Here is a 15790-nt window from a genome sequence, read left to right on the forward strand (position 1 = left end):
TACTATAGATATATATAAGACATAGAGGAAGACAGCCAACACACGCTCCAGAATACCCAAGTGTGTAAGTATGGTAATTGAAATACAAGCATATGTGCAGCCATTGTACATTTAATTGAATAACTAAAATGATAAATGAAAAGGAAATGCCTTAAAATGTACCTATTTAAAGAGATAAATCATTCCATATTTATTATTCTGTTTAAGACAAGTATGTTTGGGGAAGCATTTTCTTTGTGTTTATTGCTGGTGTTTGTAACAACAACTTGATAATTACTCCAAACAAAGCCAGTTTATGCCAGATGAATTATCAAATACCTTAGTTTAAAACCTGCACGCTGCCGTGTTGTTGCTCGTAAATAAATGTGAAATTGAATGCCATATGTTGTGCAGTCCAGCTAGTTCTTAATGGTTTTCTCTGCGAGGTACAGAAACAATAGTGTGGGTGCTCATATAGAGAAGGGGGCAGATGGGGTCCCCTCTTCAAACAATGTGCATAGCGTGGGGGAGGGTGTTATGCATTGAAAGTCATCCACGACTAGATATCACCCTTTCAGCGCTGTGACAGAGGGGGGAAAACTGCACGGGTTTATGTGAAAGCTCAAAAACCCATATTGCTGTAATGGAGAGGTTTAGCTACAGCCATCTGTCCAAAATGTACATTTGCGTGAAATGTTTTACCAGTAAACAGAATGTGATTTTGTGTGGTATAAATAGGCATCCTTGGTGCATAAATATGGATTTATAAAACATAATCAGTTTTTTTAGTAATTCTGTACTTGATATAAATAAGCAAAATGTATTTGCTTTATGCATGTAGTTCATGCTGCTCAGTATACTATACTGTATATGCTTTAGATGTGCTTTTTTTTCTCCATGGCAACTACCTGCAGCCATTTGCCTCTGTAATTGCAGATTTCAGATGAGTGTTTATGAACACGCTGTTAAACACTCGTCTGTTTATGCCAATCCCCAATACCACCCCATCAACCCTAAATTGTGGAACCATGGAAGTGCACACCGCAGTGACCTTCCACAGCTAGTGTAAAGCCTTTGTTAGTCTTAATACAATAATCACTCCATTTATTGAAGGAAGTAACAGCTTCACTAGTGTTTGATAGAATAAACAAAGCAACTTAAATTTTCACATTGAAAAGATTTCATGGACGGCTAGACTTAAATTAACTGTTTTATGGTATCTCATGTTGTTATTTTACTCTCAGTAAATAAAAGCCAAATGTCTCAGTAGTACTGAGTCAGGACTATTTTGGCAGATAGATACCTACACGCACTGAGCATGGGTCTATGTATTTCAGAAGATGCTGGCTAACTGCTGATTTTTTCATAAAAATGTGAAATTGTGTGAGGTGGCTCTTTGTGTGCAGCCTAATGCAGATTTGATGCGAATCTGAAATAAAAACAAGAGAAGTGCTTTTCTCTTGGTCTGTGTTGACACAGTCAGTGTGTGTCAGTGTTTTTGGAGTATATTCCTTAAAGGAATAATAGGGAAAGAACATGTTTTGTCTCTACCATTTTGTTGCAGGTGCATTGTTCAAGGAGGTAATTTTTTGTTGTAGCCTATATCTACAGTTGCATAAACTTCAGTTATCATATTTCAGGTTTTAGAACTGTTCAAATAGAATAAAAAGCAGTTAAATTAATTACGCACTAGGTAAGAACAACAAAACAATAAAACCAAAATAACTAAAAACATAAAAACCGTATAATAGTAAAGACGGTTTAATGATTGTAAATTGCATGCGTATTTCTAAGCACGACTTTTATTTATGTATGCCTGCGATTATTTTACAATGATGCTCTCACCTCCTCCTGCATTGTCATGTGATACACAGGATTAATAGGCTTGTTCGACTTGATGCGGCGCTGCAAGTTCCGACAGGCGGATGACATCAAAGTACCGCGAGAGCGATTCGACAGCAAACTTTTAATGGTTTTTCGAATCGTTCTCGCGGTACTTCGATGTCATCCGCCTGTCGGATCTTGCGGCGCCGCATCAAGTCGAACAAGCCTTTATACTTTGCATTGCATGAGAAAAATCAAATATCGTCCAATCACAGTTCGAGGTGGGCGTGTAGGTTTCTTGCATTTGACAGCTGTAGATTGGGCTCCACATGACGTCACCCGTCGCTCTGCGCTCCAGCAGTAACGCGCAAAGATGCTCTGAAAGCAAGTTTGCAGCATCTCCGAGTCAGAGCCTACAAAAAAACATTGCATCTCCAGTCATTGCACGTCTCTTCCCTGGACTCTATTCAACACCATCTTCACTTTCTAACTGCAAGGTTTATCCACCTGCATGCGGGATCCGAGGATCCGATTGAACGCTGATTTTTCGTTCACCTCTTGTACATTTTCCCGTCATTATTTATTCTTCGCGTAAGTTACTCATTTTTAGTAGGCTACTGAATCTTTTTAGTTTTGCCGACCATTGAGGTCATAAGTCCTTTTCACGAGGAGAGCGCCATCAAAGAGCGCTGTTTGATATTTAAAGGGAATAACTCGCCGCGGGTGAGGACGTTTATCACATCATTTGAAAGTATCAGTACGTCCTGAACATAACCGAGGCACTGGATATCGATGCGTCTTTAATTCTGTATCTGCGCTACTGCGAATACTCGGTGTGGTCTTACGGTGTTTTGACGGAGGATCGCAACCACATCGACGCACCCCACACATCAACATCATCGTGGTTTCGCATTTTGAAACACCATATCAAATACGCATCGTGCATAGGAGAGACGTCTAAAGCTTCTTTATAAAAATGATGGCCGGTGGGGCAGTGCAGCAAAACGGGATTTTCTCCAGTCCGCATCATCACAATCAACAGCCGCACATGGAGTCTGATCCCCCCGATTCCCGCAAAAGACCCCTGGAGACCCCGACGGAGGCCAGCAGCACAAAACGCACAAACACAGGAGGTAAGGCTATTTTGGGCATTATCAAACACGCGAATGCCTCCCCAAAAACTATGTAAATGGTCGCACGAGACATCTGAAACATAATGCGATTCTTTCTAAACACGCAACTATGTTTAGGATATATACAAGTTGAGGATAAAAACAATGGTTGTCAACGGCAGGTCTTTTTTTTCTTCTAACGCAGCATCCCACCGTGAGCCAAACATGACCATGTTGATCTAGAGTAAAATCGAAAGTGGCTATGCTTTACCATTAGGCTATCTCAGAGCTTGTAAAACATCAAAGAATATATATATATAATATTAAAAAATATATTCTTCGTCCATTTTAAGTTGCTCTAAATTGATGTCCGTGACCGCCTGTATGTTTACGGATGTAGCACAACAGCGAAAGTCGTTTGTAAGAGACGCATCCACAGTCTTCTCAAGTTAAAGACTTACAAGTATGGGATAAAGAGGTCGTTTATTGCTAAATTAATATAGCGTGCACGTACTCAATCGTCGGAAAACATGGCTCGTGCGTTTAGACGCATCCTTGCCATCACCGCACATGACCTTGCGTTTTGGTCCGGTGACTCTTTTATTTTGAAATTTGGTCTTAAACGTTATAGTTTTGAATAATAAATAAAAAAATTACATTAATGCGATGTCTGTAGTTTTAGGGATCATTATAACATTCCAGATTTAATGTTAAATACAGGCTACTCAGTAATTGTTAAAAAAGCATGGCCTAGACGTGTTGACACATTTGGCGTACTCCACAAATCACCTGCGTTCACTATCAGCATCACACATTTCATTGCATTGAATTACTGTCTTGTAGTCTCACCAATATTTTAGTGCTTATATTTTGTTTCCTTCAGATGCAATAGAAATGAGCCTGCTACCAAAGCATTTTTTGTTTACTAAACTGCCATTCAAAAAATAAAAAAACAATTATATTTATTTCTTATCCTATAATAACAGTCCATAAATTAAGTGATTGGTGGATGTTTACATGTAAAAGAATCAATGCAGAAAGCCTTATGAATTGTCAGGAGGAAGAAGCATGCTGGACCCGTGGGAGGCATAACCTGCACTTCATCCATTTGCTCAAATGAAATGATTTTGCTACAGAGATCTAGGGTAGCCTTCACCGGAATTCATTTACTGAGCAGTTTAAAGTGTTGAAATGGGTTATTTATTTGATGTAATTTGTATATTTACAGTACTGTGGGTTTTCATATTAGTCAACTGTTTGACTTTCTTTTTATCATACGTATGAACTATTGTTGTTCTACTTAGCTAGTATTAACAAAAAAATGTTAAAGCCAAAATTTTTGTTTTACATTAAATCGAGTGTTGTGAAAAGTAGTGAACTACATTCATCAACAGATGCTTTTTTCGAAAACAACACTACTTAAGTAATGGACACGGATAGGAAGGTACTTTTAGCTTTTGTGCTTTATATTTAGACACCAGCAGGTAGAAATATATAGCATTGATCAGGTTAATATGAATCTGTAAAAAATATTATGTTAAATGATTAAAATATTTAGAAAACACAAAACTAATCCAGTATAGAATATTTTTCCATGATTTAAACAATAAAATGTCGATTTGTTTTCTTATAATATTTATAAAATACCTGATTTGCTGTTTATAAATTTGTTAGTTCTCCCTATTTACTGAGAGTCAGAATGTGTCGATGACAAATAATGTCTAAAAAACAAAGTTTTGGAAAGAATGATGAAAGCCAGTTGGGTCGAAAACGAGAAACATTTTCCTGTCAGTTGATCATTAAGGCAGCAACCTATTTCAACTTTTACGAAAGAGCCTCTCTCCGCTTTCCTTAGCCGTCTCGTAAGATGTAATGTTTTAATTTTGTAAATGGATGGACTGGCACGGGACCGCTCATCCATTTACAGATATCTTTTAGGGTTGTTTTAGGAGATACAGATGTCCTAGCTGGATGGCGTAAAGGGACTGCGACCCTCGTAAGGCAGCAAGAAAACATCAACGTGTTTGTAGAATCCTGTGTTTTTTCACTGTACCGTGACATTTTTGGATGCTGTTTATCACCCAAATAGCCTTATTTTTTAGATTCACTTGCTGTAGCGCGCATGATGAGAGAATAGGCTCAGGATCTGTCTTAGAAGGGGATGTTACATAAACATGATCTGCCAGTTGTGTTTGAAGATTCACCTCCACCCTCTCAGACAGTAAATGGGGACAAATAACTGATTTGGTGCTGTGGCCCAGCACGATCAGTCACATCCCACAATGCACTACTCCCACCAGCTTTCAGATTGAGCACAAAGATTTCAATATGGTTGTTTTGATAGGCTCAAAAGAATTATGTTAACAGTGCTATGCGTTCTACCCCGTAGTTTGTTGCACCTATAATTGTAGCTCTTGGTCGGGTGATCATTTCTTCTCCACCCCCATCTCTGTCATCTATCATCGGTTGGGCGATTGATTATCCATTCATCCCATGTTGACTTCTGTTCGATCAGTTCAAAACGGCGGGGGCGCTGCTTCGTTTTCTTCTTTAAAGCACTGCGTCAAAGAAAAAAAGTCTCACGCAGAATGGCGGGGTTGTGGGAGGGCGGTGTGAAAGGCGGCCCCACATTGGATAATTTGCTTGGCTGTCTCGTCTGCCATGGAATGGAGGATGGGACCTTCGATGAATATGGATGAGATGAATGGGGAGCAAAAAGCGATGCGAAAAGGAAAGATCTAACCTCCTCTTCAAGCTTTCACGCTTATTAGAACAAAGCATGCCACATGCTGTGAATTGCTCACGCGGCGGAAATCGCGAATTGAATCCTAGTACAGTGTTTATATCGGAAGCCATTTTGGTCAGGCAGTTGCTTGGACAGCCGAGCGGAGAAAGTGGTCCTTTCATCACTTCACTAAAATTAGATGCTTGTGTGTTATGCCTAACCACAAACGCTCTCCAAACCAATGATGAGTCCCAAATCTAATGCAGTATAAGTCTGGTGTGAGTGACGGATACAAAAGCAAATGAAGAAGTCTCTTTCCTCTCTCACGCTCTTATCCAGATTAAGGGTGCTATATTTGCCTTTATTGCTTTTTTGGCTATAGTCTGGTTTGTTAGCCCATAACCCCCCCCCAACAAAAGCTCTCAGGATTTGAAGCGTCAATCCTCATGCTGTTGTTGCTTTTTCTGGACCAATGCTCTCTTGGGAGCCTCTAGCAACCAATGATTTTGTTTACACCCACTGGTTTATTATAAGTAATACCCATTTGGGCTTTCGTATTAATTACACTGACTTCTCAGTGAGTTTAGTACACATACATATAATACATGCATACTCATATAAGCCAGACAAGACTTAATGTTATGGTCCTGGAGGGAAAATACAAGCGTACCAACGTGTTCTTGTTTTGTTCCCTCTATAGCTCGATGGGAGTGGTAGGTTGGGCCCGTTTCCCTCAAAGGCACCGTTACGGATACACATGCAGCGTAATCCACTCATTTTCTCAGCCAGGGCTTTGTGTTGACAAAAGTGACAGGAAAAAGGTTGGTCCACACTTGGGCTGTAGAGACGTTGTGCTTCTCGACCATTTTTTAAGGGAAAGAAACACAGAATTTCTCGTTACACAAGTAAAACCTTTAAATGTCTATTCTAACAGTGCAAGAAGTAAAAGTGTATCAAATAAGTTCAGACTGTTTCCCCAGTATCTTTATCCATGACGTCAAAGGAAGCTGGTCAGCATTTACAAATATGTTGTATTAGAGCAGGAAGTTTGAAGGTAGACTCTGTAATTGTTCTGTTGCAGGCGTGAGCTGTGCTTCACATTGTTTTGTTTATATTCCTGACTTTTCCACAAAAATTAATTTTGTCATTCACATTCTTTTAGAGCGATGCAACCATGCGGCCATCCATGATCCACCATTTTCATCAGATTTTGTCGGATTTCACGGTAATTTGTTTAATTCTCTGCCAAATCACATACAGATCTTGTTATCAGCAAACAAGAGTCTACCTTTAATTCTTATCTTTCTTTCCTCCTTTCTTTATTCTTTTTTTTTGGAAGTTGTTTTCACTCATGAAACAGCCATACTTCTCTCATATCATACAATGTTTTGTAAAATGGTAAAACTGTTCTGCCCGTAATGAACTTTTATCAAATCTTTAACATAATGAAAATGCGATGCTTGAAAAATATGTCATGTTTTCAATGTGTTAAACAAATTAGTGTATGCAACACTGTCAAATGCAAAAAAAAAAACTTGTCTCAGCCCCTCATCCAATTTATGTCCAGTTTATGTTAGATGCCCTTGAAGAGAGAATACTTATGTATGCATGATACACATTATTTATGAAGTCGCACCATATTAATCAAGGTTAAATTTAGACTCATCCGAATCAAAAGGAGGACAGTCTTAGCTCGGAGAGAAATCTGGGTCATTGCAGAAAGGCATGGATCTGTAGTACTCAGTAGACCCGGTTTAATACCGACTGTTTATAATGTGTGAATGCAATGACAATATTTAGCATGCGAGTGAAAATCAGGACTTTTCATTTAGAGGTGTTAGTGAGTCCTTTATTTATGACCCAATAATTTCAGTCTAGTTTCTTGTGCATGAACGGCTTAACCTTGTGGTATTGAGTTTAGTCTGAGATCTTCTTCATTATGCTTCCAGCTCCATTGCCTGCTATTGTAATGAGATTAGCAGAAGAAGATTGTCTTGTTAAAACGCTGTTAAACTTATACTAAAGCTCAATGTTAACCTGCAGTTAATCCGCAGTATTAATATTCAGAGACTTAGAATTGAGGGAGACATTTAACGTACCACTTAAAGAAACTTGTGTCACCCCTTAACACACCAAATCGCTTTTTGTGAAATTATGAAAATTATTATTGAAATTGTAAATTGTACTTAGCTGCATAAAACGACGACCAACAGTTCAAGCGGACTGAACAAACTCTCAGGCAGTACGCAATTATTCTACCATGGCAAGCGCCTACCTGCCTTTTAAGAGTACAGTACAATTGGTTGAACATGACAACACCTGATTAATATTCATGAGTCAAGCCAATAACCTTCCTACACCCTTTTATTACTAACCCTCTCATTGATTTCCGGTCGAAATGATTCGCTCTGTGATGGCCATCTTGTTAACAGTACACTGACACTATTCTTAATTTGGCTCACATGTAACGAAAGACATGTCATTACTTTGTCAGTGATACAGTTAAGCCGGGCCTTCAACCAAATCATGCCATACATCCTCGCTGTCATTGCCGTTGTCGACCCGGTGTTGTTTTTTCAGCTGCTCGCTATAATTAATACTCCACGCAGCCTCACTTTCATTTCACCGTATCTCTTTTTACAGTACCATCGGCATTAGACTGCAGACGCGTGTAGTTTAGCTTAGCCTGACAAGATAAACTGCTCCTCCAGAATAACAGTCTAATCTAAAGCGCCCATCTTCTGGGAGCCGACACAGATTAATTGCGGTGGAATATTAAGCGCGTACCCAAGCGGCCCAGGCAGAGGGATACAATGTCATGTTAAAGTCGTGGTGCAGGGGCCATGAGTGCTGTGCTTCTGCTGACCTGGATATGCAGCAGACAGGTAGAGCACAACTAAAGATAAAGCGCTGTAACGTCCCACCGCTGCTCCACTTTTAGCAAAACCTTCGTTGACCTTCCTCAATAGGGACGTTAAATCAGGATGTCTTGTACTATATTATATACAGCATGTAATATCTGCTGATTGTAAAATCTATTATAAATTAGAATAGACAACTAAATAGTTACATTAAAATTGAGTCTTATGTATTCTTAAAATTGAGCACGTTGATTGATGTGTTTAACAAAGTGTACCCTCATTCTTGACCTTTACTGCTTACGTAACTAACAAATTTCTCTCTCACTAACCTGCTTTACCGTTTTGTTTTGCCCTTGACTGCTTTATTTAACTTCAGTTTTTGTGATTCAGTGTTCATCTTAATAGTCAACCGTTTTTGTTATGGTGGTATTGTAGTTCTTTGCTGCTGTTATTTCTTACCAGTTTTGCTCTATAGCGTTTGTATTTATAGCTATTGATTGACACTTACTTTAGACAATATTTTCATTTTCTTATGCTTTTAGCATTAAAGCTACCAAGTTATTGTTAATCTACAGTCTGTACAGGAAGGCTAACATTATTTTACCTCCTGGACATTTATTTTATAATGCAGCGTTTGCCTTCATTGCCCCCAACAAGAGAACTATAGGAGGTTTTTGATAAGTATTTGAACTAGTGCTTATTTTTACCCTACTGACAAATGGGTAGTATAGCTATATACAGTATATCCTATATACATAGCTATATATAAATCTTAATACCTATTTACATTAAAAGTCAAACGTTTGGATACACCTATAATCTTTATTACTTTATTCTAGAGTAACAGTAATATCCTGAAAACTGAAAAATGTCAAAAATGTAAGCAAAATGTGTTGTGACTAAAACAAACATTTTATATTCTTCAAGCCTGGATTACAGCTCAGCACACTCTGGGCATTCTCTCAGCAAACTTCCCGAGGTGCCACCTGGGATGTTTGAAACAGTCTTGTAGGAGTTTCCATGTTGTCTTTCACTCTCTGGCTAACTTGTTATTCATTAGAAAAAAATCAATTAAAATGTTAGTTTATGTCGATATATTATAAGCTATATAAGATATATTATATTTGTCACCAAAACAAACATTTAAGGTTCTTGCTTTAGACTGGATGATTTTAAGGTCACTTTGAAGGTTTTTAAACATTGTTTTAGTCATGTGTCCAGACCTATGACTGACATAATTTTATTTATTATTTTCCGTTTCCTTATCTAAAAAACACGCACACACATTTGTGTATGTGCTTATATGTATTTACACACAGGTTACATATCGTCGCTGTCCTTCCGAAACTTTGGATGTCGCTGTTTTCAGGAAATGGAAGAAACATTGTACTTATTAAATGTTTAAATACTATCGACAAGCACTTTTTAATACTTTACATTGGTTAGACATTTGCAAAAATGCATTGAAAATCATAAAGGGTGTAGTAATGATTTATAAAAATAACGAAATATGGCGATACAAGGTTTCGGAAGGACAGCAGCGATATGCAAGATGACAGGTGACTGAATTTTTTATTGAGTGGATGCCGTTTTCATTTTTTGTCTTGTTTAAAAATGTCTTCTTTTTTCTATCTCCAGAGGAGGGTGAATATTTCTTAAAGGTGCTGATTCCAAGCTACGCCGCAGGCTCCATTATTGGCAAGGGTGGTCAGACCATTGTCCAGCTACAGAAAGAAACAGGGGCCACCATCAAACTGTCCAAATCCAAAGACTTCTACCCAGGTAAGTCTCTTACTTCCAGACAGCCTTAAACAGAACATACAGAAAACTCTTCTTGTTTACTGCACAGCTCCACCATGCTCAGCTTGTGAGGTCACCGTTAAACAGCACACAATTAATAGCACATGTAGTTACTTTGTAGCATGATTAATCCGTGTATTTGGTCCTCAGTAATACATTAGAAAGGGTACCCCTTTTTTCAGTCATTGGGATGTGTTCCTAATGGGAATCAAATGGGAAGCTGTCACCTTTGGGCGTGTGGCCACACCATATGGCCTTTATCAGAGCTCAGGTTGCACAGCGTGGCAGATCAAGTGAGGAAAAGCGGGCCGAAATACTTGCAAGCAAGCATGTTGCTCAAAGAGTGAAGCGTTGAAATGGCAATGTCAAAGTCGCGATTCACAGGCAATGCGTGAACTGATTGACACTTACAGTATAAGTGTCTGCCAAATGCATGAACGTATGTATAGAATTCAGAGATGATTATATTCATATAATTCTGAACGGATGCTGATAAAATGCTTGAAATCAATCTTTCAGTAACGTTTATCCAGGATGAAGCTGAGAGATCATTTTTGTGAGCTGTGTTGGAATTCTTTCAGATGTTTTTAAGAACAGGGTGAGGAAGCGAGAAGGGGTGGGGGCCTTATGGGCTCTTACTTAAAAGAGCTTTGTGTGATTTGCTCATCCTCCCATGGCTGGCACGTCCAACAGGGCACCTCTGTCCCTTTCTGCTTGGGACAGAGCATAGAGCGATGGGCAACCGCAGATGCCAAATGCGAGACTCCTCCTACCCACCCCCTTTCATTAGTTTTGGCAACCTTGTGTGCTCCAATGTCTAGAGCGGGGGCTTGAGAAGGCTATTGCATTACGGGTGAGGAGAAACAGTGAGAGAGGGAAAGAGAGATTTTCTCCAAGACACACAGAGGAGGATTTTGGGAAAGGCAGTAGTTGCCGTTGGTTTAGTAGGTTGTATGGCCGCTTAATGGGGGGGGGTCTTCCTCTCCAGTCAAGGGGGCATCTGTATGGAAATTAGCTTGAGCTAGGGTGCAAGTGAAAAGATCCACCTGCTGTGCTTCTCTCACAGTGAGGAAGGGGGAACTTTTGGGTGTCTGGTATATCCAAACATCTAAACTGTTTTAGGGGTCCGTATCACATATCCAAACAGACCGTCTCTGATTAATATGAGATAAAAAGCCACGCTGGCTTTTAATTCTGGACAAAGCAGAACTGCCCCGAGACAGTGTAGCATCCATTATTTCAACAGACTGGATTTATTAGTTGTCTTTTCTCTAAAAATAGCCCCTCCAGCATTTATTGGGCAGCAGCCATATTTTACAACGACCTTGAATCTGTAAAGTACACTGCTCCATCTTAAAGACACCATCACAAGGAGTCTGATTCAGTGTCTGTCTGTGGACTGTAAAAATAAGAATCGGTGGACTGTAAAAATAAAAATCGGTTAGGATGAGCCTTAAATGTATCCACATCTGGGTCCGTATGCAATAATATAGTTGTTCTGTGTGCTTGTGTTTATTTATTTATTTTATTTTTTGAGTTTTGAATTTTGGTTCGAAATCGGCTCAAGAAGAAACTGGTTGAATACTAAGACTTTATTTCTATGTTTAATCTTCACAAATTTGTTCTGAATGGTGATAATTCTCCTTTCGTCGAAATATTTGTGTGAAAATATTATTTTAAAGACAAAATATTCCTTATATTATTAAAAGTTAAATTAATGTTTTGTTAGAAGCATAGTTCCTCCTTTCTCAATTTTTGAACCCTCATGCTATCCAAGAAATATGACTTCCTTTAGTTAAACACAAACAAATATTTTACATAAATATGTCAAATCCATTTGTCATGTACATCTTGAATGGCATGAGGGTGAGAATAATTTGGTGAACTATTCCTTTAATATTGACTAGATAGTCAATTTATAGAAGGTCAAAACACGAAAAATGTCTGTTAAATAGTCTTTTAATTATGAAAATTTCAATCCAGAAAGTCATTTGCAAGAAACAACAGCACCAAAGATAAATGAAATACATGAAGCTATCTGGCTTTTCTCACAGCATTTAGGAGTCTAGAGAGTTTCATCATCCTCTCTCTTTGTAATTTGCCAGCAGTCTTCCTCTCAGGTTCCCTGTTCATTCTGACATTTCCCTGTCCAAACCACTGAGCCTCCTTGTTTCCGAGAGCAGAATGTAGCAGAATATTAAAGCGTTCACCTAATCCTGCACCATGATTGCAGTTTTCAGAGTTTAATACCCAGAGAGCAAAGCGTCCCTCCCCCCACACACATTATCAACATTACTGATTCCTCTGCCGTGTAATCTGCTTATGGTTTAAGCTTTCTGGCCCAAAGATGAAAAGTCACAATATTACATATCTAACTGAGGGCAAAAAAATGGTTTGCTGTATGTTTATTGTGTTTTTTGTTATTGTACTCATTCAGGTTCACATTCAGTTTTATTGGTAATGGACAAGAATAAAACAATTGTGTTGTTCTGTCAAATTCAATTTTGGACATGACAATGTTTATTTGTAGAGATGGAAAAAAAATATGAGCTTGAAAATATTGCAGTATTTTACCTATAACAGCCTATACCTATTTACCTATTTTACCTATACCTATAATATTGGTATTCTAATAATTGTTACAAAAAACATTTCAGATTAATATATTTTAGGGAAAAGAGGCAAGTCTGTAAAAAGATGCAAAATGTACCGCAGAAAATGCAAATATGTCAGATTGAGCTAAGAATAAAATTGCAGATACAATGATGTACAATGTATATAACATGAAAAGTGAGTTTAAGATTTCAGTGTAGTGCAGTTTTGAATAACTATAAATAACACTAAACAAAAAAATCTGAAAATCATATTGGTATCTGTAAAAAAATATAGTATCAATATAGAAATACAGTTTGGCATTTGAACCATGCGAATACCATGTTACATCTGATACCATCACTGTACCATGGTACCATCCTGGTACTTTTTTTGTGAGAATTCTTAAAGGAACAGTTCACCCAAAAATGAAATCCAAATCTGTTTATATTTCTTTGTTCTGATGAACACAGAGAAAGATATTTGGAAAAATGCTTATAATCAAACAGTTCTTGGCCACCATTGACTACCATTGTAGGAAAAATTGCTTTATACATTTCTTTGGTCTGTTGAACACAAAAGAAGATATTTTGAAGAATGTAGGAAAGCAAACAGTTCTGGGGCACTTTCGACTTCCATTCTAATTTTTTCTACTATGGTAGTCAATGATTTGGAACAACTCATTTACATTACATTAACACATTTGGTAGATGCTTTTATCCAAAGAGACTTACATTGCATTATACTATACATTTTTTGTTTCTAAGTATGTGCAATCCCTGGGATCGAACCCATGACCTTGGCGTTGCTAGCGCCACGCTCTAACCACTGAGCCAGGTACCACCCAGGTCAAGAGTGCGCAAATGAGTTTTTGAGGTTCGTGCATGTTATCAGACTTGTAAATGACAGTTTCGGACTATTTTTGTCATGTGTTTGTTTGTGGCTTGTGTTGGGTATGTGACAAAACTGCCTGAAAAATTCACACTGTGCGTAGCATGCATGCTAACTCCTCTAGCATGTAAAAGCTTTATTGTCTCGGTTAGCATCTGTGCTGTGGATAAGTGTCTGGCGATAAGGTCGCTGGAGGAGAGACGAGGTACCCTTAATCCCTGTGGCTTTGTTTTCTTTTTCAGGCGTGTGACGTCATTCTCCGTGGTGGCTAACGCTCGGTGCCAGCCAGTGCCTGAGTCTCACACAACCATTTCATACAAAAGAACCTCGCTTTCCACAGCGTCTCTGACCCGAGAGTCATCATAGACAGAGCGATATAGAGAGAATCACTTAGTGAGGGCGATGATGGGACAGTGATCTCGAAAATGAAGATGCTAGAGTACATTCATGATATAATTAGCACGTTGCCCACTTTGCGTGCTGACGCAGAAGCCGGCAGCTTCCATTTATGCGTGACTAAACCTTTCTCATCATCAAAACCTTTATAACGTGGCATCATACCCTTATCTGAGCTCGCATCTTTCTTTCTCTCTGTCTCCTATTAACTCCCCCATCGTTCCTTTCGCCTCTCGGGTGTTGTACTTTTGCTGCCGTTATGTGTGTGGCTTTTTCGTCAGCTGTAATGAAAAGCCTCAGAGGGACCTCCCATTAATAGAACACTGCAAATTTATTCCAGGGATCAATTTTGGACAATGGGAGTGGTGCCTAGTCCTCTACCCCCCAGTCCCCGTTGTCCGACCACCATCTCAAATGCATCTCTACAAGGCTTCAGTATAAACACTATTGATCAGCCGTGCCACTGCATAGGGAGCTCGGTTCTTTAATCGAACGCTGGATAAAATGCTCTACGAATGCAGATGCAGCATAAATGAGACTGAAAATAGCCGACAGACTCTTGCACCCTTTCTTTCCCTAAGACAAGCACTGACATATTTCTTATCATACACAATACATTCGGAATGGTTTTAATAGTTTCTCATGGAAACTGTGAAAACAATTCAGTGGATGTCAGCCTTTAGAATGAATGCCATATATGAGCATATTCTCTACACGTAAACTGTTTTGCAGATGTGATAGCCTTTAATCCAGCATTCCTGTAGGGTCCGAGCAGCGTGGTCTGTCCGTCATCTATCAGACTTTGCATCATTAGATCAGGCACCAAGTGGGCGAGAGCTTATAGGCAAAAGGCTTAGAACTTCAATAACCATGCTATGCTTGACTGATGGCGGCATAGAGGATTCAGATAAGGAGGGTCTTGGATTTGAGAGCTAAAAATATCCCGTTTGACCCAGCTGGGTCTCTCCTTAGGTTTGTATAACCACCTCTGTAGGATCCTGAGCATTACTCATACCACTGTCATCACACATTAGACTGCGAGTTGTGTGTGTTTATCTCTGTCTTGAGGATTTAAGATACATATGACACTGCAGTTATGGCTGTTCCTGTCCTTAGAGGTAGAAAAGACCAGTTCAGACCAGGATTTCCATGGTGATACAAATTGGTTTATGGTGGTTATATCTGGTATTGCTGTTTTTCCGATGACACCTTCTGACGCGGTTAAGTTAGTTAAGAACCCTGTTAGGTCCACCAGCATCCCAACATCCAACATGCGGGTCCAGAAACATTGGGACAATAACATAAAGGTAATGGAATGAAGTTAACAGGAGGAGGGCTTGGGGGGAAGAGTGATTAAATGTCCAGTTGTTTGAATGGCCAGTGATGGGTCTGAACTGTCTTGGACAATGAGAAGTGGTGGGCCACTCTTAATGACAATAGAAGCTTTTGACATTGTTGATGGCACAGCTCAAGAGTGGGGGGAGGTGCAGACAGACTGGACTCCCATCTGCCCGAGGAGGTGTTAGTGTGTGTGTGCGTGTGTGTGTGTGTGCGTGTGTGTGTGTGTGTGTGTGTGTGTGTGTGTGTGTGTGTGTGTGTGTGTGTGTGTG

General features: G+C 39.1%; 1 protein-coding gene across 2 annotated transcripts in view; it reads left to right on the top strand.

Moving 5' to 3' along the window:
- The first annotated feature begins 2146 nt into the window (after positions 1-2146).
- nova2 (NOVA alternative splicing regulator 2) overlaps positions 2147-15790 on the top strand; it is a 43186-nt gene continuing 29542 nt past the window's right edge. The window contains exons 1-3 of one of the 2 annotated variants that reach the window (XM_057350410.1): positions 2147-2936; positions 6803-6865; positions 10140-10283. In XM_057350410.1, the coding sequence (XP_057206393.1) occupies positions 2780-2936; positions 6803-6865; positions 10140-10283 (364 nt within the window). In that variant the 5' untranslated portion in view covers positions 2147-2779. The remainder of the gene's footprint in view (positions 2937-6802; positions 6866-10139; positions 10284-15790) is intronic. The other variant, XM_057350411.1, reaches the window with a different exon arrangement.

This window comes from Triplophysa rosa, linkage group LG14, assembly GCF_024868665.1.
Source record: "Triplophysa rosa linkage group LG14, Trosa_1v2, whole genome shotgun sequence".
NCBI lineage: Eukaryota > Metazoa > Chordata > Actinopteri > Cypriniformes > Nemacheilidae > Triplophysa > Triplophysa rosa.